At 43.7% G+C, this 27,380-nt stretch overlaps 1 protein-coding gene across 13 annotated transcripts in view; it reads left to right on the forward strand.

Moving 5' to 3' along the window:
* The window catches only part of LOC147608011 (ARM repeat superfamily protein), a 63,312-nt gene extending 37,660 nt beyond the window's left edge, over window positions 1-25,652 (forward strand). For 3 of the 13 annotated variants that reach the window (XM_086789829.1, XM_086789834.1, XM_086789836.1), the window contains 11 exons: window positions 17,224-17,358; window positions 17,737-17,849; window positions 17,973-18,066; window positions 20,184-20,403; window positions 20,884-21,014; window positions 23,375-23,521; window positions 23,634-23,762; window positions 23,906-24,004; window positions 24,257-24,295; window positions 24,408-24,546; window positions 24,853-25,652. In XM_086789829.1, coding sequence (XP_086645955.1) covers window positions 17,224-17,358; window positions 17,737-17,849; window positions 17,973-18,066; window positions 20,184-20,403; window positions 20,884-21,014; window positions 23,375-23,521; window positions 23,634-23,762; window positions 23,906-24,004; window positions 24,257-24,295; window positions 24,408-24,545 — 1,245 coding nt within the window. In that variant the 3' untranslated portion in view covers window position 24,546; window positions 24,853-25,652. The other 10 variants (XM_086789830.1, XM_086789833.1, XM_086789835.1 and 7 more) reach the window with 6 other exon arrangements.
* Window positions 25,653-27,380: the final 1,728 nt, after the last annotated feature.

Raw genomic sequence — 27,380 nt, forward strand, 5'->3', positions numbered from 1 at the left:
CAAGCTAAGGAGGAGGGAATCTCACATGCACTTTGCATTGTAGTGCATGGTGACAAGATGGCTCATCATCAATGCAACACTCTATAGCAGTAGAACCTATAGGATTTGATATTTATCGTACGCCGTGACCCCATTGTAATCCTCAGTCCAGGATATGTCAAGCACGAGCTACGTAGGTCATTCCTCAGCCTTAGTGAGTGAGTGAGTCAGTCAAGGACCCTTAACCTACTTGGAGAGAATCATTCAGGCATATAGATGTCATAGAAGCCTTAGAGTTTGCATCAGGACATGTTTGCATTTTTGCATAGCATTCATTCCATATGCATTCAGGGCATCTAGACCATTGCAGAAGCCTCAAAATATTATATGGTATTTTTTCTCATATTTATAGTATTTATTTAGAATTTTTCTAGCATTTAATACCATTATTACACATAATATTCAGCCGTGTAGCTGTAGGGAACCAGTTGGCCAGCTCTACAGCCAACCGACCAGCCCTTAGACTCCATATAAATAGCATAATTCCCCATCATTCATTCATATCATATCATTTAGCCTTCAAGCCTTCAAGCGCTTCATCCGTCTGCACAAGGAGCATCATCGCTTGAGCATTCAGTCCTCCATCAGCAAAACACAGCAGCGTACAGCATCCAGCCCACATAGAACCTTGCGTTTTCAGCACATACTCAGTTTCCACCATTCATATCATCATTGTTTTGCTACAGCCATTCGATGAAGGTAAAACGCATGTAGTCATTCATTTTCAGCATTCATTCAGAGCCTAGAAACAGTCCCAATCAGCCCATATCTCAGCCTCAAATTTGCAACCTTCCTACATTCCGTTGGGAAGAATGCATAGGCTTGAGATTGGTCTTCATTGGTGCTTCTACAGTCATGTACAGTTCAGCTCGACTCTTGGTCTTTCAGAGATCTTGTGTTTGGCTTTTCTACAGTCCAAAGTTAGTCCAAAATCATTCTCTTGAAAGTTAATAAAGCAAATACTCCTAGCAATAGGAGGGGGCCCTTCAGTGGGTAATTGGGGACCCCATATGGTGTACAGATCTCTCTCTCTCTCTCTCTCTCTCTCTCTCTCTAATCTCTTAAAGTTTGAAGTACTAAAAGTGGATTACTAAAGACTCACAAAACTCAGGATAAAGAAGGCGGTGTGAGACTTGTGCAACATGATCCTTCATTACGCATAATTCTGCTGCATGTTACATCATTAAAGGAGTACTTGGAGTTTTGGGCTTCAACTGGCAACAAGGGGTTCTCTTCTACAAAAGAAGATGGAAGTTTGCTCCAACATTGCCTCAGGAGGTTCAGAGGTTCAGGAATGACGGAGATGGTGTGTGAAAGAATTCCATAGACAGGTCAGTGGTGACTTAGGTTTTCCGAGCAGATGTATAAACATTTGCCATGTAGTTCCCACAGTAAAGAAGTCTTTGGCTCAAAGGATTGAACTCCTGCAGTCGACCTCAGTCCGGGCAAAAGAAGTCAGAAAGGGGCTCACGTGCACACCCAAAAGGTGTACAAGTGACGTGGCATATCAGAGCATTCATAAGCATTTAGTAGATAGCATTCACTATTATCAAGTGTTAATCCAGGCATTTATCCATCTATTCAAAGCATTATCATAGCATGTATGGGACTGTTTCAGCCCCATCTTCAGCACATAAGGCATTCATAGCATCTAGGGCATTTAATAGCATCAGGTTGTGGGCATTTATGGCAGCCAACAGCAGTTCATAGCATTTATTGCAAGTCATGAAGGTACAAAAGGCTTGCCGACTCCAGTATAGGTACTTGACCAGCAGTAATGCTCTCATATATAAGAAGTGCATCATTCAAGCATCAATCATCTGAATCTTCTCAAGAGTTCCTTCCTAGGAGACAAGGGGAAACAGTTCAGCATTCAACATCATCAGCATCCAGCATATTCAGCAGCATTCAGTCATCTTCCTACCTCCTACATAGAGAAACGCCAGCATCTAAGTGTGGACCTCAGCATTGGAGAAGGAATCAGTCATCCATCAGCAACATTTAGCATATCTCTCTCTTCCCGAGATAGATATACATGTAGGACAACATAGATCTATTTACAGATCTTCATTGTAACCATTGCATTTAATATAGCTGCATTGCATTGACGACTTTGTCTCTCTCTTAAGCATCATTAAGTGAAGTTTAGTATCAGCCTAAGGCTGTTTACGACTATCAATTCCTCGCATGTCACACATGTCCCTCTTGGAGATAGGTCTAGAGTAGGACCCTAGAGGTCTAGATTAGAATTTTTGGGCCTGGTAAGGCAACCAACAACTTGTACCCTTTTTGTAAATCTATGAATATACTGAAAATATGGCCATCTCTTCTTTTATTCTCTATCTATGCTGATTGTTCTTGCATCAAGTAATCCTATGCAGTGCTCAGGGTTGAAAGAAGACTCCCATAGCTTCCTTATGTTACTAGTGGTATCAGAGCTTCAAGCTGATTTTGAGATATTGTTGCTCCCTATGTCCCACCCACCCTTACTGCATCACGTATGGATAAAACCATTTACTGTGTCTTGATTTTTTCGTGGTGTGGTGACCATGCAACATTGTATAAGCATTAGGCTCAGCTATCCTAAGTGTCCTTGGTGTTCGAGAAGAAGTGCAGAGTTCCAAGGAGAGAAACGCAATATGTGTCAAGACCCCCAAAAGCTGGTTGCTGTCAGGAAAATCCAAGGGGAGAGTTTCATGAGAGTTGGTAGCCAGTTGGGGCTGCCCTAGAAGCTTTTATGGAGCACTCCAAGAAGATTTTTTGTTGGTGGATCAATAGTCGGTCAGCTTCTTGGGCATGTTTGGGCCTATAAAAGGCATCTCCTTGCTCATTGTTTGTTATCTCATCTCCCTCTTGGAGATAGGTTTAAAGTAGGACCCTAGAGGTCTAGATTAGGGTTTTTGGGGCTACCAAGGCAGCCAACAATTTGTACCCTTTTTGTACATCTATGAATGTACTGAAAATACAGCCATCGCTCTCAAGATCCGCAATCTTGCGTCCCAATGAGTCTTCAAAGGTGTCTGCATAAATAAACTCAACAACCCCACTGGAAAACTCAAGTCTAATTTGGTGTTCAGCAACCAAATCAGTGAACCAACAAGCTTTCAATACAAGGAGGCATCAACTTGCTCACAAGGATCATGTATGGTAAGTTTGGTATTTGGGTCCATCGGAGATGAAATAGGCTTGCAGTTCTCCATCCCAAAGGCCTCCAGCAACTCATGAACATACCGCTGCTGAGAGACAAAGAACCCCCTTTGGGTCTGCCAAATCTCCAATCCCAAAAAGAAATGGGATAATCCTAAATCCGTCATCTCAATGTCCGACCATTTGGTCCATCTCCAGTTTTGTGTCTCGTTCACTTGAGGCCAGGCCGATGTCTCATGTGAAGAGGCTAGTATTTTTGCTTGACATGGACGGGAGCCAGACAGGTGCCACCCGTGTGTTAGCAAGATGGTGTCGTATGGACGGGAGCCAGACTGGTGCCACCCGTGTATGACCTGGACTGTGTTCTATCCATGGGATTGTCACGCCATGGAAGAGCCAGTATTCGTGCCGTGTCTTGCCTATGGGACTGTCACTCCATAGGGAGGCTCGTGCCTGGAACTGTGTTTTACCTATGGGACTGTCACTCCATAGGAAGACCAGGATTTATGTTTTATGTCGTGCCATTTTTGTCCCCGACAGATATTTTGTACTTGTTCCATGAACGGGAGATATGTCCATGATACTATTTGCACACGCACTCATGTTTTGCATGTTTGAAACTGTTTTCGCATGACTTGTATTTTTTGTGTTTGCCTGCTTGACGTGTCACTTACTGAGCGGGGACGCCTGCCAGTGAGTCGTGAAGCTTGCTCTGTCTTCTGACAAGTTTTGTTGCATGTGAACAGGTGGTAAGTGTATTGCACTTGTTGGTGTAATAAGTTTTAATTCTAACCTTTTATTTTATAAGGTTGTATATTCACATTCACTTAAAAGTGGGCACCCACTATGGGCACCCACATAGGGGCCAAGGTGGGGAGCCACACTTAACCTTTGTGTGTGTGTGGGGGTGGGTGCATGGTCACCTACCCACACCACCATGAAGCTGGCCGCCCCCATGCAAACGTGGGGAGCCGGCCACTTGTAGTCGTGCAACTTCTCTCCAACCTCTACAAAAGAAGCACCACTACCACCCCAAGAGAGATAAAAAGGTGCGCTTGTTCTTCAGCGAGCTACACACGCCCCTCCTCCAGCAGGCTGCGCTTCTGCTCTCAGGCGGCTGCACATCAGGCTGTGCCTGTCTACTGTAGACGCTTTGGGTGTGCCTCCTCCTTCACTTCAAGAACTGCTGCGCTGCCTCTTCATACAGCTGATTGTGTACCATCTTTTGCAGGCTGCGCTGCCTACTCTGCAGGCGGCTGTGTGTACTTCTCCAGCCAGGCGACCATACAAGCTGTGTGTCCATCACCAGCAGGCTGCACCGCCTCTTGCAGGCGGCTGAGTGCTCACCTCCAGCGGGTGGCTGTTCTCTCCAGCATACAGGCTACGCTCCATCTTCAGCAGGCAGCGTTTACCACAGCAGGCGGCTCCTCTTCAGATTGGCAGCTACTCCTCTTCCTTCTCCGCCACAGAAGGTGGCCGTGTCCTGCACAGCAGGTGATTGTTCTCCTTTGCAGGCGGTTGCGTCTCCTTTACATAGGTGGCATCTCCTTTCTCTCCAGGAGGCTATACCTTCCCCCAGGCAGCTACTCCTCTTTCTCCTCGACATGCTGCTGCACCTCAAGTAGCTGCACACAGACACCATGGGTATTGGTCTCCGTTAACACCCGTTCGGTGCTGGGTAGTCCAAGCTTTTGGAGAACCACGGTCCAAAGGTGTCGAGATCGGGAGAGCCAGGCGTTAGTACGAGAGCGCCTGTTTGTGCGTGGTCCTGGAACACCAATGGGGCGCTCTCCGCGGATTCCAGTGAAGGCATAGGACCGTAGAGACTGGACCACTCAAGTGGTCGCTCTCCTTCGAACATCTACTTCGAGCCTCTTGTTTGGTACTGTATTCATTTGTACATGGACATCATCTGGTTCTTGGAACCCATGGAGCATTGTATTTGTTAAATACTCCCAATAATATATTATATATTGAGGGGGGGGGGGGTCGGCCCGTTCCGGCCCCAGTGCTGGTGTCCATCTATCTCATTTCATTTCATTTCAAATTTCAATTGTTATTAAGTTGTCCATTTCAAATTGTGATATCAAGTTGTGCTATTACGTGTGTGGGTGTCCAACGGAGTCTCTTCCCACTGGACGGGATCGGTTTCATTGGTATCAGAGCGCAGTTGTTTCCCTCTTCTTAGTGGGGAAACGAATCTGTGTATTGGACACCCCGCTTCTAGCACACTTAACACAATGGACAGCCAAGGCAACCCTTTGGAAGTGCCTAATTCGAGGGGTCCATCTAGTGCCTCTCGTGGTTTTGATGCTCTACGAGGAAGGGACAAGCCCCTTGAAAGGGTAAATGATAGTGATTCAAAGGGACAACTGTCTCGAGGAAAGACAGTCATGCTAGAAGAAGAGCCTGGTGCAATGAGGGCTGAAATGGAGCATATGAGAAAGCTTTTGCAGGCACAAGAGCAAGAGCTGAAATTTTTGCATGAAGATCCTTATGTGCAAAGTGCCATTGAAGCAAGGAAAGCCAATGCAATGGTAGATGTGACTTTTGAGTCCATGGCACGGGAAGTGGGCAAGAAGCCAAGAGAGTTGGCACTTTCTTACCTCCTCCGCAAAGGTGACATCAAAGAGGGGGAAGACGGAGAGCTGAAATTCAGAAATCCACCTCGCTTGAAGCATGGAGATCCCTCATCTCAAAGGTTGAGGTCTTTTATGCAAAAGGAAGAGGTGACAGTCACCTCTCGTCATGCATCTTCTCCACAAGGCACAAAGCTGACAGGTATATGTATGCTAGTGCTCATGGAGGGCATGATGGTCACATGCATTCAAGACATGTATCCCATGGTAAGGGTGACAGGTCTACCGTTAGAAGAGCTTTGCCTTCTGAGTTGTCTCATGGAGAGACATTGCCTTATGTAGGAAAGTCACATGCATTTGATTCTCAAGTTCGTGAAGCACATGCCACCGTGCTTCATGAAACTTCCACGATGGCCCATGAAGCCCATGTAGATAGGGTTGCCCCGTTGAATAAAGGGAAAAGAAAAAGAGAGGACCATGAGCCTCATGCCAGAAAGCTCAAGGAATTCAAAGCAGGTGACAAGTCTGTTAAGTTTGATGTTTTTCATGGAGAGCATGATGCTTCCAAAGTGTTGGCATTTGTGGCACAGTTTGACATTGCTTTTAGTGATGAGGACTTCACAGAGAAGTCTAAAGTACGCCATGCTAGCATGTTTTTGAAAGCAACAGCTGCACATTGGTGGATCACTGAAAAGACCACCAAAGACCCCATTTGCACTTGGAAAGAATTTAAGGACAGATTCTATGCTCAGTTCTTGCCACCAAATGCGGAGCAAACTCTCACCTAAAAGTGGGATAGACTTGAGCAAAGAGATAATGAAAGTGTGCAACAGTATGTCAACAAGTTTTGGAAAGTGTTGCTGGAGGTAACTCCTTTTATGCAAATCACTGAGGATGAAAGAAAGAGGAAGTTTTGCTCCGGATTGCAATCAGCTTATCGTTCGGGCATTGAATTGCACCCGAAACACACTTTGCAACAGCTTATAGCCTCTGCTCTTGCTACGGAGCAATTGGTGCTCAAAATTAAGCAAGATCAAGGGGTTTCTAAGGGCAAAGATAAGGCTGTCCCAAACCTGCAAAAAGGTAGACAACCACCTAAAAAGAGCTTCTGGGAGGTCCAGAAGGGAGGTAAAGCTGAAAATACCTCATCCATGGATAGTGTGCTCAAGAAGAACAGGTTTGGCTTGACTCCTGAGCAAAGGGAGCAATATGCGAAAGAGGGGAAATGTTTTGCATGTGGAAGCAAAGAGCATATGTTTCGGCAATGCCCCAAACGTAAGCAAGATGCAAGAGGACAAGCAGTCTAAGCCTAATATGCATGCAGTTCCCGATATGCAGGGTAGTGTTGATCATGCTGGCAAAGAGGGAGATTCCATCTCTATTGTATCACACATCCATATTAATAAAGTAATAAAGAAGAGTCTTTCTGCGTACTTGGTTTTTTTTTTTTTGTTCGTGAAAAGATAGAACATAATGATGTGAATGTGGATGTATTGACATAAGCTTGGAAAGAAGAATTTGGTAGCAGATGCATTGTCCAGGAGGCCATATGTGGCTGCAATTTCAGTAGCCCCACATGGGGAATTGACTACTATGCGTGATTTGTATCATTTGGATGCTGATTTTTGTCATATTTGGACTGATTTGATGGCTGGTCACACTCATGCCTTTTATGTGATCAAAGAGGGCTATCTCATGAAGGATAATTGCTTATGTGTCGTAAAGGATTTGTGTCCAAAGGTTATGAAGGAATGTCATGCCGCACCTTATGCTGGACATAGAGGTATCATGCCCACTACACGCATGATTGAGAGAGATTTCTTTTGGCCAAGCATGCGTAAAGACATTGAGGCTTATCTGCGTGCATGCATTACTTGCCAAAAGGTGAAATTTGATAGGCAAAAACCTCCAGGTTTGCTTCAGCCATTGCCTATTCCCTCGCAACCTTGGGAAAGTATTACTATGGATTTTATCATGGACCTGCCTAGATCCCAGCATGGGAATGATGGTATTTGGACCATTGTGGATAGGTTTAGCAAGCAAGCTCATTTCTTGCCCGTCAAGAAAGCCATTAAAATTGATCATATGATAAAGCTTTTTCTTGCTAACATTTTCAAGCATCATGGTCTGCCTAAATCCATTGTTGGAGATAGAGATCCTAGGACTACGAGTCTCTTTTGGAGGGCTTTATTTGATAATATGGACACTAAACTTGAGTTTTCATCAGCTTATCATCCCCAAACGGACGGCCAAAGTGAAGCTGCAAATTCAGCCGTGTTGGATTTGTTGAAGTGTTATGTGGCAGAACAAAAGACTGCATGGGAGAAGTATCTTCCACTTGTTGAGTTTGTCTACAACAATACAATCCATGCTTCCACGGGAAAGGCTCCGTTTGAGATTATTAAAGCAGAGTGGTATTGCCACCCATCCTTCATACAAAGGATGAGATTTTTGCAACTGATGAATATGTTCGTGATTTGGATGTAGCTTTTGCTGAGGTGCGGACAGCCATTGCAAGGTCACAAGATAAGCATAAAATGGCTACTGACAAGCATAGAAGGGACATGCAAGTCAAAGAAGGTGATTGGGTTTTGCTGAAATTTGAAAAGGCTAGGCTTCGGAAGAGGCCAAGACGAGAAGGATCATATCCTAAGCTTTCTCCTCGCTATTATGGACCCTTCAAGCAGATTCAAAAAATCAATGAAGTGTCATACAGGCTTGCTTTACCTAGTCATTGGAAGATTCACAATGCTTTTCATGTGAGTCTTTTTCGGAAATATGTGGGGCCAGATCCTGACGAGCTTGTCACAGAAGATCCGCCCGAGATTGATGAGCTTGAGGAGATTCTCCAGCTAGAACAGGTTGTTTTTCACAAGGAGAGAGAGCTACCTGCAGGAAAGCTTTCCAGGAGATACCTTGTGAAGTTCAAAAATTATTTGCCTATTGATGCAAAGTGGGTAAATGAGGATTATTTTGTTGACTACCCACAGTTGTTGCAAGCATATCTTGAGGCTTTTCAGTTGAGGACAACTCTTTAGAAGCCCTGGGGGATGTCACCAATTGGCCGACCATTTGGTCCATCTCTAGTTTTGTGTCTCGTTCACTTGAGGCCAGACCGGTGTCTCATGTGAAGAGGCCAGTATTTTTGCTTGACATGGACGGGAGCCAGCAGACTGGTGCCACCCGTGTGTTAGCAGGATGGTGTCGTATGGACGGGAGCCAGACTGGTGCCACCCGTGTATGACCTGGACTGTGTTCTATCCATGGGATTGTCACGCCATGGAAGAGCCAGTATTCGTGCCGTGTCTTGCCTATGGAACTGTCACTCCATAGGGAGGCTCGTGCCTGGAACTGTGTTTTACCTATGGGACTGTCACTCCATAGGAAGACCAGGATTTATGTTTTATGTCGTGCCATTTTTGTGCCCGACAGATATTTTGTACTTGTTCCATGAACGGGAGATATGTCCATGATACTATTTGCACATGCACTTATGTTTTGCATGTTTGAAACTGTTTTCGCATGTGTTTGCCTGCTTGACGTGTCACTTACTGAGCGGGGACGCCTGCCAGTGAGTCGTGAAGCTTGCTCTGTCTTCTGACGAGTTTTGTTGCATGTGAACAGGTGGTAAGTGTATTGCACTTGTTGGTGTAATAAGTTTTAATTCTAACCTTTTATTTTATAAGGTTGTATATTCACATTTGTGTGTGGGGTGGGTGCATACACCACCATGAAGTTGGCCGCCCCCATGCAAACGTGGGGAGCCGGCCTGCTGTAGTCGTGCAACTTCTCTCCAACCTCTACAAAAGAAGCACCACGACCACCCCAAGAGATATAAAAAGGTGCGCTTGTTCTTCAGCCAGCTACACACGCCCCGCCTCCAGCAAGCTGCGCTTCTGCTCTCAGGCGGCTGCACATCAGGCTGCGCCTGTCTACTGTAGACGCTTTGGGTGTGCCTCCTCCTCCACTTCAAGAACTGCTGCGCTGCCTCTTCATACAGCCGACTGTGTACCATCTTCTGCAGGCAGCTGTGTGTACTTCTCCAGCCAGGCGACCATACAAGCTGTGTGTCCATCACCAGCAGGCTGCACCGCCTCTTGCAGGCGGCTGAGTGCTCACCTCTAGCGGGTGGCTGTTCTCTCCAGCATACAGGCTACGCTCCATCTTCAGCAGGCAGCGTTTACCACAGCAGGCGGCTCCTCTTCAGATTGGCAGCTACTCCTCTTCCTTCTCCGCCACAGAAGGTGGCTGTGTCCTGCACAGCAGGTGATTGTTCTCCTTTGCAGGCGGTTGCGTCTCCTTTACATAGGCGGCATCTCCTTTCTCTCCAGGAGGCTATACCTTCCCCCAGGCAGCTACTCCTCTTTCTCCTCGACATGCTGCTGCACCTCAAGTAGCTGCACACAGACACCATGGGTATTGGTCTTCCATCTGCAAGCTACAAGTAAGTAAATTCAGATTTAAGTAAAGAACTTTGTTGTAAATCTGATAAAGGACTCTCTCTACCGTTAACACCCATTCGGTGCCGGGTAGTCCAAGCTTTTGGAGAACCACGGTCCAAAGGTGTCGAGATCGGGAGAGCCAGGCGTTAGTACGAGAGCGCCTGTTTGTGCGTGGTCCTGGAACACCAATGGGGCGCTCTCCGCGGATTCCAGTGAAGGCATAGGACCGTAGAGACTGGACCACTCAAGTGGTCGCTCTCCTTCGAACATCTACTTCGAGCCTCTTGTTTGGTACTGTATTCATTTGTACATGGACATCATCTGGTTCTTGGAACCCACGGAGCATTGTATTTGTTAAATACTCCCAATAATATATTATATATTGAGGGGGGGGGGTCGGCCCGTTCCGGCCCCAGTGCTGGTGTCCATCTATCTCATTTCATTTCATTTCAAATTTCAATTGTTATTAAGTTGTCCATTTCAAATTGTGATATTAAGTTGTGCTATTACGCGTGTGGGTGTCCAACGGAGTCTATTCCCACTTGACGGGATCGGTTTCACTCAAACTCCTTTGACAAGGCAGCCTTCGTCACAAGGCGACCTTGTATTGGCTAGCTCCCGCTTAATGCCACGTTCCACACAAAACTGCACAAAAGCATTAGAAGAAAACTCCCCTCCTTTGTTAGCCCGAACAGTCTTCACTTGCAAACCAGACTCCTTTTCCACCATAACATGCAAATCCTTGAACCAAGCAAAGGCTTGGTCCTTCTGGGAAAGAAAATACACCCATGTGAACTTGCTACAATCATCCACAAGTAGCTTGAAATACAAGGAACCTCACAAAGATGGGGTCTGCATAGGTCCAGACAAGTTAGTGTGTACCAACTCCAAAGGTTTTGAAGCCCGCGCCTGGTAGCGTGCTTCGGAAAAGACTCCCTGTGTTGCTTCCCACGAATGCAAGAACTACAGTGTCCCTACTTGTTGCCAACATCTGGCAAGCCATCCACCATTTGGTCCCGGAAAGCCCGCCACAGCACATTCAAGTGGCTAAAACGGAAATGCTACAAATCACCCAAAAGCTAGAGTCTGCACGGTTCCAACTAAGGAATCAACACCTTTCTCGGTGCTCCGCTGAAGACATTTCCTCCAGTAATGACTCTTCTGGCCACTATGGTTACAAGTCCACTTAGCCTTCAAGGCATGTCATGTGCATCACAGATGCCATGGACATTTCTAGGGCTAGATCCAGAAGAGGGCAAGCAGATAAAGACTATGAACCAGTAGAAGATGGACATGGAGCAGAACTTGGAGCCAAGCATGGATCAGAAGGCTGTTGGCTGCATGGAGGCTGACGTCAGCAGTACCAGATGGCTGTCGGCTGAGTGGTTGGCTGTACCAGAAGGTGTGGCAGCAGCAGGCGCATCAAAGACAACAACCAGATCCAGTCGGTTGCATTTTAGGGACTTTTATGAAGCTGTAACTGGCCGACCAGCAATCGGCCAGTTCATCATTTATTCCAAGGGGCTATAAATAGCCCCCTTGCTCAATGTCTTAGGCATTCCACCCACTAGGGGTGTGAGTCAATAGGAGGTCCCATAGGGGACAGAATTTAGGGTTAGGAACCTTTTTATGAAGGCAGCCCATGGCTGCAAAGATCTGTACCTTTTTGTACCATAGTATATACTGAAATTCCAGCACTTCACTCTCTCTCTCTCTCTACTCTCTCTCTACCTGCGTTTTTGCATCAGATGGTGCGTTTTTGCATCAGAAGGTTTCCAAGAGTGTTTAGGGCTGAAAGAAGACTACCTAGAGCTTCCGCGTGTTACATTGGTATCAGAGCATCAGGCTCAGCAAAGCTAAACGCTGAATCAGTCCCAGATGATGGTGTACAGGTCCAAGGTACAGGAAAGTACACGGATTCGAAGCCCAAGGCGAGGAGCACAGAAGCGGGAAGAACTCCCAGGAGGTTTGTTGGTGGTGTTCCACAGTGCCAGATGGGGATGGCAGTTCCGTGAGCCAGATAGGTTCTAAGGGAACGGTCCCAAGGGAGGTTGATCCTCCAAGGGTGATGTGAGAGTGCCAGACTCAGTTCCAGGAACGAAGACCAAGACGGTGTTCAGAGTCAGGGCAGGAATGGATTGTGGACTAGAGGAAGACCAGATGCATAGATCTTCATAAGAGACAGAGTGGTTTGGAGAACAGAACGGATTTTCAGAGAAAAAGGTTTGCCAGGGATGGATGATGACAGAGGGACTTCGGGACAGGATTGGGATGATGACAGTCATCCAAGAGCAGGTTGGATTCCCGTCATCAAGTTTAGCAGAGGGGGATGTCATGTGCATCACAGATGCCATGGACATTTCTAGGGCTAGATCCAGAAGAGGGCAAGCAGATAAAGACTATGAACCAGTAGAAGATGGACATGGAGCAGAACTTGGAGCCAAGCATGGATCAGAAGGCTGTTGGCTGCATGGAGGCTGACGTCAGCAGTACCAGATGGCTGTCGGCTGAGTGGTTGGCTGTACCAGAAGGTGTGGCAGCAGCAGGCGCATCAAAGACAACAACCAGATCCAGTCGGCTGCATTTTAGGGACTTTTATGAAGCTGTAACTGGCCGACCAGCAGTCGGCCAGTTCATCATTTATTCCAAGGGGCTATAAATAGCCCCCTTGCTCAATGTCTTAGGCATTCCACCCACTAGGGGTGTGAGTCAATAGGAGGTCCCATAGGGGACAGAATTTAGGGTTAGGAACCTTTTTATGAAGGCAGCCCATGGCTGCAAAGATCTGTACCTTTTTGTACCATAGTATATACTGAAATTCCAGCACTTCACTCTCTCTCTCTCTCTCTCTACTCTCTCTCTACCTGCGTTTTTGCATCAGATGGTGCGTTTTTGCATCAGAAGGTTTCCAAGAGTGTTTAGGGCTGAAAGAAGACTACCCAGAGCTTCCGCGTGTTACATTAGGCATCACAATCCGAGTCGGAAGACTTCGTGTGTGAAGACTTCCCTTTGCCTATGTTGTTGTTGTTGCGGCCTTTCGATCGCTGGCAAGTCAAAGCTTCAGATCCTCTGCCATGTGGAGGGCTCGTAAACTGATCTTCCTGGTTGAAAATCGTTGGCACAAGCTCCTCCCATGTAATGGTGCTGTGTCCTCCCACTGGTGACCAAAGAAGAATAGAAAGCTGAGTACTAAGGGGTAAGATGAGACAACAAAGTGATGGCCATATCCTCTGAACATATCTCTTTCCGAGCTTGAAGAAACTCCTGCTGAAGAGCCCGGAGTTTGTTGATGTGCTCTTGCATCGTCGAAGACTTTTCAGGATTCATCACTCGCATCTGCACTTCCAAGGAAATTCTCTTCATTGGGTGATACCCTGTTGTACAAAGAAGCCAAGTGTTGCCAAATCCCTCGGGCCAGCATCATGTGTTTGATGTGATTGATCACTTGGGGGTGTGCAATTAAGGAAGATGAAAGAACACACATGGGCATTGACACGATCCCACAAGTATGCCAGAGCCTCCTGCTCTTTCCTAGTAGGAAGTAAAAGCTCCTCCTCCTCCAACTCTGGCCTTGGAACTTCAACCACAATGAAATCAGCCAAATCATAAGACTTAAAGACAGACTCCATCATTACCTTCCAGATTCCATAGTTGGTCCCGTCCAACTGTCGGTCCACCGGGAATGTCGCGAGGGTGGGGATCTTCACATGCTTGTAAGCCATCTCTAGCAAATCTGCCATCTTGGGGGTTCACAAGGTCTTGTGAAGGGAGGGTGGGTGGGAAAAAAATGAAGAAGAGGTTGCAATTGCTATGCAAGGTGGCTGTCCAGCAATGATGGCCGCCTTCTACGTGCTTCTCCATGTCCCGAACGGCCCAAAAATTCTCCAATCAGCAACCAAAAACAGCAAACCCTCAAGCTCTCATTGTCTCCAAGCTTCAAGCCACCTGGGGCTCTGATACCATGTCGGAATGGGCAATGGAAATGAGACAAACACCTGTGAGAATAGAAATGCAGAACTGTAGGAGAGAGAGAAGCTGTATACACTCTACTATATACCACCCTGCACCTCGATCAAAATCGGCTAGTGAACAGATCAGGTTAGCCAACACAGAACAGTCTCCCACGACCAGAAAAAACAAGGAAAAATATGGATAGTGAGGAAAAATGTAGAAAGCTCCTAACCGGGCGGGCACACCCACAACAGAGGCCCTCACTCCCTATGGAACGGACAAGATATGACTGCTAACATCTCTCTCTCTCTCTCTCTCTCTCTCTCTCTCTCTCTCTCTCTCTCATTGATATGCAAGAACAGATGACGACTGGCAAAAAGCGTAGGGACCCACAATGCTGAAGATGCCACGTTGGAGCAGCCTGGCGCAAGTATAGCAGAATTAATGGCTGTTGCTGTTGCAGCAAGTCAAAGGCAGTGCTGATGTGGCATGTGCGGGAGCTGTTGCACACTAGTACGACCATACTAGCAGTATGGACAGGTACGGATCTGCTTAGTATGGATTGTTGGTGACTATATGGACAGGGCACTAACACTCGAGGCAGTATCAAGGAGATTTGATACAAAATGTTGAATGTCCTAAGCTCTAGAGGCTTGAAGAGCTTCATTGCTATGGCTGTGTGAGGAGCAATAGGGAGAGATAGAGTTAGAGAGGGGAGACAATGCTCAAGAGAGAGAGTGTATTGCACGACTCAATGATGTGATCGTTACATATTTGATTCAAGGAAATGCATGTACCTTTGTAGGTTACAAAGGTTGCCTCAGTTACATCACTGCTTATGTCATAGTACATACAAATATCCCTGAGAGGTGGTTCACTCACAAAAACACTACCTCATAAGAGTGGATCCACACACATGTAAGATTGACTCCATAGTTGTCACGGTACGAAAATACGATACCGTACGGGAATTTTTGGTATGATATGAAATTTTCGGATACTGTACAGTGAAATACGGTTTTTTCTTTTTACACTTACAACCTATGGAGCTTCAAGCTTGAATGTGAGGGAAGGTTGGGGGGGAGGAGTCTACAGTGCTTGAGGAACAAAAACATGGATCCCATTTGGATCTCCCGATTGTGTCCAAAAAAGAACCTGGATGGGTAATGCAATACCAAAGGTCTCCCAGTGTAGTGTTTATGACTAAGGGACCGTCCTTGCTCAAATATGAGCAATGCATCTAGGGTGATAGGTTTAGGGACTCCTCTCTAGATCAAAATGGCCATGTCCAAATCTTCTCCCTCCCTCGTACATAACTTGAGAATCTGATTGTCTAGCCTTCCTATACCAAGGATCTCCAAGTGATGTAGCAAGATTCTCTCATCCTACCAATCAAGTGTACACTATCAATCTACCTTGCCAGATTTTTTAGGTCTCTAAACAACCCCTTATGGAATACTGAGTGGACACGAAAGTTGCGAAGTATTGTGGGCATTTGGGATCTTCGTTAAGTAGGGTTTCTGTATTCTTTTTTAAGCATTTGGAATTTTTTTCTCAAAGTTTGGGGGGGGGGGATAAAATAAAATAAAAATAAAAATAATCGTACCGTACGATATCGTACGGTACGAATGGGTTTGTACCGATATGAGAAACAACTATGATTGATTCCCAAGTGATCTATTGTTTGTTCGAGGTTTGGCCATCTAGAGGAGTCCCAACATCATTGCCTTTGGGATTGCTAGAAGGCTCAGTAGGTTTGGCAGAGCATTCTCTGCATCTTCACTATGGACTCTCCCCCCCCCCTACACACACACGCGAATAGTTACTTGGAACGGAGTTGCTTGGGCCAGCAAGGCTGAAGCAGCCATGCCATATGAGGAGCATGGTGTTGGACTGGCACTACAGGTTGCTCATCACTGGATCTTGACAGTTCCAGTTCCAGTTCCCTCGTCTGTTCACTGGACTCGAATCTCTTGCCAGAGATGAGAGATTTGTAGTAGTATGTTGTGTGGCATATTTGGTGAGCTCGCTGTAGCCAGACCCGCTGGCACCCCCTTCCCCACCAGTGGAGTCCATCCAGAGCATATGGCTTGATATCATTCATACCCTGTGTTGCCATTGGGGGGAAGCTTCACGATCGCTTTGATTGCATGCGGAAGCACCATGAGGCCTTCCTACGGACCTGGCATCTCATTGACAGTGGTGGTGAGCCCATTTGGCATTATAGACCACCGGTATGGTTGTCCCTCCCCCCCTCCTGCCCTTTTCCCTCCTCCTCCTCTCTCTTTTTATCACTTTGATTATCGCTCCCTCCATGGAGCTGAGATTGTACTTAGCCTGAATGGCCGTTTTTTTGGTAACTAATAGAAGGATCTCTTTTCCAGGATAACAAAAGAGCCTTGAGTGCAGAATATTGGAGTGCCTATTCACATGCAAATTCATGTTCAGTATGCGAGCCTTTTGCAAAACTGCAAACCCTACAAAAAGTTTCATAAAAGTCACACAATGTGTTCCCTCTGAGCTAAAAGGTGACAAATCCTTCGCACCTTAGCCAGGTTGGTCTGCACATGCTTGGTCTGCGGGCTGCCCATGTCTGCTTACACAAGCTTTGTTTGCAGGCCCACAATGTGCCTTGGCTGCTGTCTGCCTTGTAGGTGGGTTGCAAATGCTTTCAAGTGAAAGCCAATTATAAGGTCCCATCGTATGTCTTACATGGTTCATGATAGATATCAAGTTGCCTCAGGAGAATACAATACATACGAGTCCAAACCTGAGAATATGAGAAGCAAATGACTAAATTAGGCTCTACTCAAAACTTCTCTGTGCATTGTACATTTTTGAATTCCTCAGGCCATGTGTATGCTGCTTGATAATGCTTATTGTCTCTCATGGTTTTCTTACGCAAAAAATATTCTTTGTCAATTGAGACTTTGAGTTCTTAGGTGTTATACTTTTGTTTATCTTTTATGTGGAAAAAATGAAAATTGGGTGTTGCTTTTATTTATTTATTTATTTATTCTTTTTTTTTTTGGGGGGGGGGGGTGGGGGGTGCTGTGGGGGGACAGAGGGAATACTTTCCGTTCCTGGATGATTTCAGCTGTTCTCAAAACCGAACTACCTTTTACTTCACATTGGGACGGCTGCTTTTCATGGAAGATAGTCCTGTGAAGTTCAAGGCCTCAATGGAGCCAATACAACAGGTGCTTATATATGCTTTCTTTTAGCTAAGATTTTTTCTCACATTGTTCGTGTTGATACTGTAGTTTTGATACGTTTGTTCTTTTAACCATGTAAACCTTGAAGTCTGGTGTGTTTGATCAAGCTTGTAAAGCATACATGTGTACCTTGCAGCTTGGTGTATTTGATTTGTTGGACAGAATGCAAGTGCTTGTCCTTGCATTTTTTTGTTCACTTCTTTCTATGATTTATATGCATATGTTCATCCATCAGTGTTTGAAAAGCTAGCATGCATGTCAGTGCTTTGCATTTATGGTGGTGGTGTTCTGCATGCAGAAGTTCAGTTTGTTTGCATCATGGCATTATAATTATCCAAGATTGTAATTTGTGAAACTTGGCAGGTTCTGTTGACATTGGAAGCAACTCCTGATACCACATTTAGATCAGATGCCGTAAAATTCACCTTAATTGGGCTTATGCGTGATTTGAGGGGCATTGCTATGGCAACAAATAGGTACGCGTCGAGTAACTTGAAATTGTTACATTCAGATTTGTCAGGGGCTAACTAAAGAAAGACAACGTGTAGAGAACAGTTTATGCCTTTAATATCATTGATGGGTCTTGAGTTTGCTTGTAGTCGGAGAACTCACGGTCTACTTTTCGACTGGCTATATCCTGCTCACATGCCTTTGCTTCTGAGAGCTATTGGGCACTGGACTGACACTCCGGAGGTGAGGAACGATATATTCAGCATTCAGCATCTTATTTATCTGTTTAACTCTTTGTTACGTATGCAAACATCCTCTCCATTGTGGACAAAGCGCATCATTAACGATATATGACTCATTAAACCAACCATAAATTATCGACAACAGAGGTTTATTGTTTGCAAGCTAGGGATTTGAGCTCGGGTGTATAGTCTAGCTGCCTGCCAATAATAATAGCAGTTATATCTATGAAGGGTCCAAAGTTGCCATGCTCATTGGGCTCTTGTTGTTTTGTGCATTTGTTGGTGGGCAACCCCAGAAAATTCTAGTGCTTTGCATTGTGTTGCCTTTCTTTGTAGATATTTTGTTGGGTATGCTTAAGAGCAGCGAACTATGTACTTATATAGTTCAGAGGCACACTCTTATCTCTTAGATCAAAATGTTCAGCATTTCACTTGTATGCATGTATATTCGAAGAGGTCAGAAGGAGGGGCCATTTCAGGCCCTAGGAGCGGAGGAAGACACTGTTCTGAAAGCGCAAAAGAAACAGGTTGAAATGGCCATGTTGCAGGAAATGATTCTCTTGGAGGAAATGTTTCAAGCACTAGGAGCAAGGAAATGCCTTTCCTTAACACCAGAACTCCTGAATTGTGGAAGATATGGGTTGCATTGACCATATTATCAAAAAGCATTTGACAGGGAATGGTAAGGAAATGGACATTCTTTGTTAGAAATGGGTAGGAATGGCAACTGCCTGTGCACTCCTCCTGCTTCTGCTGCTCTTTGTTTGCCCCATCTTTCTGCATACGCACTCATAAGTCTAGTTTCCTTTTTGAAAATTTTAATTTCTCTTTCATGTTAACCATTCCCTAGCCATATTATTTTGTCCTCATTCCTAGCTGTATCAATTCTCTTCAGGCCAGTACCTTTCCTGTTCCATGTGGCTGTGGCAGATACCATTCTACTAATTGGGCTTCCTCCAACAGTATGGTTTCTGAGGAGTGCCCATGGAATTTACTGTGATTGGGCCAAATTACCAGTCTGCTAATTGGACTTTCTTCAACAGTGTGCTTTTAGTGCTGTTTTTAAGGGCTATATGTAGTGAGAAAGAGTAGTTTTTTCCTATCTTAATTAAAGAATAGAAGACTTTCTTGGGTGTTGATGTGAGTGGGGATGTCATATCATTAGTCTATGCTATGCACGATGGAGTTGATGCTTTGAAACTTTGTGAGTAGGCTCTCATGGGGTCAAAATCACATTTTAGTTTGTTTGGGAAATAACATTATGCTGTATTAGTGGACGATGGACATGCAAATTGATTTTGAAGTCTTCATCTAAGTTGTGGCCAGGTGGTTAAAATTAGTTGTTTTGGTTCAAAGCAGTGGAATTACCCAACCAGCCACCTGAGTGTTTGAGTGGGTGTGTGTTATGTTTAGCGGTCACCTCCATTGTGAGCGAGTGGTGGACAATTTATCAAAGTGCCCGGGGCCGAGCTGGTGGGCACCGTGTGTGCAACCCTGGCGGCCATAGTGTGAGATGGGCACCCAGTAAGTGGGAGGTGACCTCCCAAGTGGCAAAAAGTGGGTGTGGGCACTCAAGTGGGCACACATGACTTCTTGCCCTTCACCTCCAGAGAAGTGATAGAAACCCGATTCGATGGTTTATCTATGAAGATTTGTCTACTATGGTGACATATCTTTATACATGAACCTGTGCCTACTCTTGGGTGCTGATGACATGAGTGGGGATGCACGTAATCTTTGCTATGCATGGTGGTTAGAAGATTTGAAGCTTCCCGAGTAGACTCTCATGGAGTCAAGATTGCACTCAAGCTTTTGTTAAGTTTGGGACATAACCCAGTCTTTGCACTGGCATGTAATAAGGACCTTTTTGTATGATGAGTCAGCCTTGCTCATGAAAAAGTAGTTCATATTAGCTCATGCAACTATCTGTGATATATTTTGAGGTTTTACAGTGGAGTCCCAGCAGGCAAGTCTAATGGCCTAACACAAATAGCTAGTTTGGTCATAGTAGGTTAGATGTTATGATTGAAGTCCATGTTGGCAGCTTCCATGTGCATTAGCCACCTTAGCAATCCAACGCTGAAGGTGATTGCAATTATCGCTTTTTTTTTTGGACAGGTCACTACACCGTTGTTGAAGTTTATGGCAGAATTTGTCTTCAATAAAAGTCAGCGGCTGACTTTTGATTCTTCCTCTCCAAACGGGATCCTTCTTTTTCGTGAAGTGAGCAAATTAATTGTAGCCTATGGTACCGGAGTAATGGCGCTTCCAACACCAACAGACTCATACTCTTACAAGTACAAGGGAATTTGGATCATGCTGATTATCCTTACAAGAGGTGAGTATACAGAAGTGTTTGGCTACTTGAAAGCTAGAAAAAGTTGTAAGCTTGAAAAGTCAGTGGGCTCTTGTTTGAGTGGCCATTGAACCACACTGCCAGAAGAGTGTGAGTTCAGACCTTGACATTTAAAATATATGTCATTCACTAGAAAAAGAATAAGAGTTGAAGAAATCAATGCTGCACCACAGGATGCTCCTTTTAAGTGTATCCGTTCTATGCTTTCATGACGAAAGAAAGTAAAGTGCTTTTCAATTCATGTAGGCACCCGCATCCCCGCGTGTGAGGGCCGCGGGGGAGTGTGGGGGCTTTTTGCCATCTTGCTAGTATAATGTAACTAGCAATGCAAAGAGGGTCAGAATTTGTTTTGCAGTCGTTTTGATCATAGAAGACTTTCTTACAATGTTTCATTTTGGGAGATGGGACTTTCGTATTGTTAACTTTCAACCTGGACACTGGATGTTTTTTGCTACACCACAGCACTGGCAGGAAACTATGTGAACTTTGGTGTGTTTGAGCTCTATGGAGATCGAGCACTTGCAGATGCCTTGGATATTGGTCTCAAAATTTCATTGTGGATTCCACTAGAAGACATTATGGGTTTTCGCAAGGTTAGTTATGCTGTGGAGTTTTTTTCTAAAAATGTGCATGTGGTGTGTGGGCGGGAAGGAGCATGTGCACTTATGGGTGCAATATTTGGGCAACTTGTTTGAAGGTTTGAAGAAGTTCGATGTGGGCATTGATTGTAATAATTGCTGCATACAAGCTGTTTGCCTTGTCAAATAATCATTGTGTTTGAGCCCTTAATGTGCCTTGTTTGTATCTTGTGAACTAGGTTCTTCGAAACTTTATGGCTGTTTAGTATGAAAATTCTTCTAGAGGTTTTATCTGAGGAATACATTTTTGACTTCTCACGAACTTTCCTTCATTGCTTGGCCTGAACGTTGCACGGATCCAAGAGACCATGTCGTATGTGCAACCAATGAGGAGTAATGAGATCCTGTAGTATTCATGTTCACCCCCCCTTCTGCCCCTGCAAATAGGTAATCATATTATTTATAACGCGTTACATTTCGGTTACAACTCCCCCTAAGGCTCTGAAACAAGACGAAGCTGTGTAGTCAAAAGAAACCATTTCTGAGTGATACATGAACCAAACGCTATCACCCAGCAATCACCAGCCATAAAAAGGTTCTAAAGTTCTGACAGAGAAGTTGTAACCTGCTGCTGTCATCTCCAGGTGTTCACCAGTTACTGTGAAGATATCTTCCATGAATGGGCCATTAAAATCAACTCTGAAGCTGCCAAAAGTCTGCCCATGCCTGAATACTCACCAGTCTTTGTAACATCTTGGTCCTTTTGTGGTATGATGGTAGCTAGGATGAAAAAAAATCAGCTGTGCATGCTCATCACCAACGATCTCAGTGGGTTTGGAAGCAGATTGCAAGAAGCTTTTACATTCACCTCCAGGCTTACTAAGAAGATGGTAACTCGTTTTCATGGCATGCTGATTGACAAGTGACAGCAAGTGGTTACTAACTACAGCAGCATTCTGTGGAGCACTACATAGAAGAATTGGTAAATCATGTTGAAGCCGACATGAAAAAGGGGTTGCCTTTTGTTCTCCGACACGCTAGAGCTGTCTTTTTGAAACACCCACTGAGAGAGCAATTTGCTGTAAAGTTGCATTAAAAATAGGGCATCATCTGAAGATATGCCCACAGCAATAGATCATAATCTGGCATTAGATTACATCACAGCTTTTGTGAATTTATACACATAAACTAACACCTTTTTTAAAATAAGGCTTATGTTGACTTTTTGATGTACTGAACATTTTATTTCCAGCAGATCGATAAAGGTCTTGGTGGTAACCCCTGTGATTGGTTCACTTACAAAGATTAGGTTATTCCTTTTAACTCTGCTGCAATTTAAGATCCAATTTTACCACCTTTTCAAAACATGACAATTCGAGAATGCATGCATGGCTGTTTTAAAGTGAGGGCAAACCGTTTGATCATCACACCAACACGGTGCTCTATGTTGAACCTATAATCCCTGATGTGCCGGAATTCATTTGATGGCTTTGATTCTAAGGTTGCATCCCCAGATTATTTAAATCAACTGATCCAAGACCTTTGCATTTGTCTTAGTCCCCTGTTACATTATGACTCATGACCAAGGAATTTTTTCGATAACTTGTTTGCAAAGGTTATTCAGCAAAGCGTGGCCTCACCTCCATTCTTTTTGCCAATTATACTTCCCTCTTGATTCCCGATATTCATAATTTCCATGTCCTCCTGCTCGTGCCAGGAGCTAACAATTGCCACCTCTTTTAGCAAGCTCTCACAGCCCACCACTGACCCCTACTCAAATTATTACTTACCATAAGTATCAGTTCTGTCAAGAAGAAGACCTATATATATATAGGTCGTCACTCCAGAGTCCACAAAGACAGCCAAATCTCTCTGTGAATAGGCTATGAAAGGGGCCTCTTTTCTCATAGTATGCTGGGCATTGAGGAACGGTGTGGTCCTGGCTTTCAATGTCAAGCATACTTTGATATTTGCAGCTCTCGGTTCTGACATGTAGATGGAAGCTCTCTTGATACTGCATCTCAACATGGAGCTTTCTTCATGATGCCTGGAGCAGACCCATGGACATATGAATCTGCATTGCCTTACCCAATTGTGTTCCAAACTGGCTCTGAAAGCTGGTGTTCCTTCATATACCACTAGTGATCTGCTCATATGGCGTGACTGTGGCTCAAATGACTAATTTACAAGCTATTCATTTTTTCATTGTACCGTTTCCTCTTTGATTCTATAACCTTCAGTATATTGAGGATTGAGGTATGTCAAGCTAAGGCTGCTGATTTTTTTTTCTTAAGCTGTATTGATATTTTCTGTGCATGTTTGGTAGAGGTTGAACGTTGCTTTTTCCAGGGCTCAAATTTACCCGTTTTCCCCAGCTTGCCAGGGCTTATTTTGCGCTGTTGGAGGTTTTATGCCATAATCACACTAGTGTAATTGTAATATTGGAGACTTCAACGTTTACACACATTGTTGGTTCATTGGAGGCAGGATTGAAGTGCCTTGATGTCAGCATTTCCACACAGGTGAGCATTGCCTCTCTGTAGACTTTAGCAAGCATGATATGGATCTTATGGCATGATTCAACCCTTGGTATGGTTCTGGCTTTATCTGATTACTAAAGGTTATTTTTTTCAGTGTGCATCTGCTGTTGATAATCTGGCAGCCTTCTATTTCAACAACATAACATCAGGAGAGAATCCATCTTCTCCTGCTGCTGTGAAGATGGCAAGACACATTGCAGATTGCCCAACTCTTTTCCCTGAGGTTTGACTTTTGATTATATATCCTTGTTTTGTGCCACAAAAGTCTTAGAGAATGTGCTTAATTGCAGAAATTCGTCGTCACTTTTGTATATATGACATCCATTATTTTTATGTTAAAAAGGTGCTTGTCGTCATGCTTTGCAGATACTGAAATCTCTCTTTGAAATCGTGCTTTTCGAAGACTGTGCTAATCAATGGAGCTTGAGTAGACCAATGCTTAGTCTCATTCTGATTAATGAGCAGGTACTCTTTTTGTTCTATAAATTTGAGTGCAAGTAGGTGTGGTATGTGAGAAAGAGAGGGCAGTGTGACTGGTAGCTGTTTGGACCCATGAAGTCCATATGCTTGTTGAGCTTTGCAAGGCTGTTGGCCAGTGAAGGAGTGTCAATGTGAAGTTGGTGCTAGATAAGTGTCACTTGAGAGCTGAAGTTGACCAAAGGAGTGCTAGCTAGTGGATTTTTCTCATTGACTTGGTTGTTTGTTGGGCCACTGCAGATATTCAATGACTTGAAAGCTCAAATCTTGTCATCCCAGGTTTGTTTCCTATGCTCTTGCCTGTCCCACCTGGAGTGAGTAAGCCAAGCAACTCCAAGTGTACTTTTTTTTTTCTTGCTTGTAATGACCTGCTGGTATCTTGGTGATGCAGCCTCCTGACCAGCAGCAACGCCTTGCTGGGTGCTTTGACAAATTGATGAATGATGTAACTAGAACACTAGAACCCAAAAACCGGGATAAGTTCACACAAAACTTGACCATCTTTCGGCATGACTTTCGTGCAAAATAGGGTACCTGTCTTTTCAACCCTTGAAAAATTTCTTAATTCATTTTTTCGGGGAGTGAATAAAAAATCATAGGCTTCTGGTATATTGAAAATTTCTGGGTGGGGTCTGCTGTCAGTTTTATCCCAGCATCATTTTGAAATGGGTATCTGAATATGTTTTCAATGTATCTTTCTAGTGGGTTACTCACTTTAAGAGCATACTCAATGCCTTTCCATGTATTGGCATTCGTATTTTATTTTTAACTGCATGTTACAATCAAGAATAATGCCCAAGCTGCCTGTATTCTGATTGTATTTTTCATGTAAGCAGGAGACAATTTTGTGGTTTTTCTGTGCCTGTGTCACCGTTCACTCACGTTTTATGCATGGACATGTGCCTTGCTTGTGAAGCCAACAGCCACTAGTACATGAACTCCATTTGCGTAAAAGGTAACTGAACGGAGCCACTTAATAAGGGTTTTGTGATATTTTTGAGCTTGATGCTGACAAGTTGTAACGCCTTGCTAATGAGATGTCAAAGAAAGCAGTCTATGAATGTACATCAGGTGCACAATTCATGGATATGGGGTTAGGTCTATTATATGGCAAGATGCACTATTGAAGGTTTATTTTGCTATATTGCGAGAGACTCATACTCTGGATGCAACCTGTGATGATTCACTGATGTGCAATCAAAGTAGGCACGTGTGTGTGGGGCTGGCTGTATTGATGGCTTGGTGTTGCACAAATGCTTATTAAGCTGAGTAACGGTTTCTTACAGTCTCATGTCCGTGGGGATGATGATTATGACAGACATGACAAAGTGAAAGTGCTCTTAATGACTATGCTTCCTAATTTGTAACAGTAACCCTGATCCTGCAGCCTATAGCCCTAACCCTAATCCTTGAGCATGTAACCCTAATCCTAATCCCGTTATCTTATTTTTAAGGCTGTTTTTTTTTTTCCACTGTAGTCTTGAGTTCTCATGAGATATTTAGCTTGAACTTTGGATTATCATGATATTTGTATCGTCTTTAACTTGCAGCACGTTTGGACCTATTATGTTGGCATGTTTTTTATTTAAGATGGTACATATACAAAATATATAATCACATGTTCTATCGTCAATTAGTCTACAAATAAATTTATTAAAAGAATATCTAATCGGTGCATATGACATCGTGATATTAATATCATAACTTCTATACCATCCATACCAGTATGACATCAAGAAAAAAGATAATAACAAAGATCAATGTTCTAAAAGTTTCTTTCAATGTGAAAGGACACTTAGTAACAGATACTCGTCAATGGCCAACCGTGAGACGTGTGCATCATTTTCTATTCACACTTATAGTAAATGATCTAATGTGTATTTTCTTTCACGTCTAGAGAATACTCTAGAGAATACGTACTAGCCATTAATCACCACAACTATTTAAGTTTGTATTTTGTAAGTTTCTAGATTAGGCTATTCAGAACTTACGGTCTAGTAATATTTTAAAATTTATTTTTATCTAAGTAAAGGTCACTATGGCCAGTCCATGTTTATGCTTAGAAAGGTCATTTATGTGTAGCATCTCGTGGAATATCTAGTGTGTTTCTAGTCATCTTTAATGATCTCTCCTTCTTTCTTATAGCAAAAGTGGCAGCCATGCCACTGAAGGTCAATGCTAACGATTTTCCCTTCAAGGACTCATCTCATTGACAATTTTCCTCTTGCTTGGAAAAAGTGTTAACTTATATAGCAAAGCTATATCGATGATAATAACTATTCTGAACAAAGATAGTGCTAAGAAATCCAGTTTTTTATCATACAGAATTTGATGGGCATACTAAGGCCATGCCATTTTTAATACAAAATTCATCATGGGAAAGCCTAGCAAATATAGGTCCGAGTGAGACTTTCTCGAGATTAAATGTTTTCAAAATGAATACATATATATGTCCAATACTAGATGTTTTTAGGGAATTAAGAGATTACAAAATCAGTAAACAATACAAGGTATAGAAATCCTCTTGGTCATTTTGCCCGCAACAAATTCAAAAAATGTATGCCTTCCAAATTGATTATACTATGTGTAAAGACCCACTATGGTTCTAGAGACCAGCATAAGTAGAACTACAAATTTTAATAAAAGATTAGTTGAAATATAATTGAAAGACGTTTAAAAAGTAAACCTCAAACGTCCAAAAGAAATAATGTAGAGGAAAAATGACATGGATGCCTTGTTGACGTTGCAAACTCTATTAAGTTTCTCTTGAATTGGTTGGTGGTTGACTCCTTGAAGCTCTAAATTGAGCCTTGAAATGTTGAATATTCCTTTTGTTGGCCTTGGACTGTGTAAGTTATGCCCAAGCTACAAAAATTTTAAATTATGACCAAAAAATAGCTTCTTTTTATGCATTATATATATTTTCTCTTGAACAATAGGTGGTTGCATATAGTTTACTATAGAAACATGAATTTTACAGAAAAATAGAGAAGTTGGGAAATTGAAGTGTGAGACTATAAATGTAAAATTTTTCCTTATCTGTTACAGGAAATACTCCAAGTTGAATGGTCCGAGTGGCACATTTCAATTGAGTCGTAGATGGAGTAAAAAGTTTAGCCTTCGGATGTCCTAGAGAGCCGAGAAGAGAAACATGGAAACCAATGATATTTCTTCAAATTTGTGGTTTCACGAAACATCTCTACACAAAAACCTCCTCTTTTTCTTACCTCCCACTTGTGAAAGGTTAAGATTTTTGGGCTTTGTATACTTGAAAAGGCTCAATACAATAAATACATTTGATTTATTCATTACATTGATATGGAAGCCTTAAACCTTGTGCTAATTCCAAAAGTTATGATTAAGA

The sequence above is a fragment of the Cibotium barometz genome, chromosome 54, assembly GCF_041138505.1.
Source record: "Cibotium barometz isolate CiBa-2024 chromosome 54, ASM4113850v1, whole genome shotgun sequence".
NCBI lineage: Eukaryota > Viridiplantae > Streptophyta > Polypodiopsida > Cyatheales > Cibotiaceae > Cibotium > Cibotium barometz.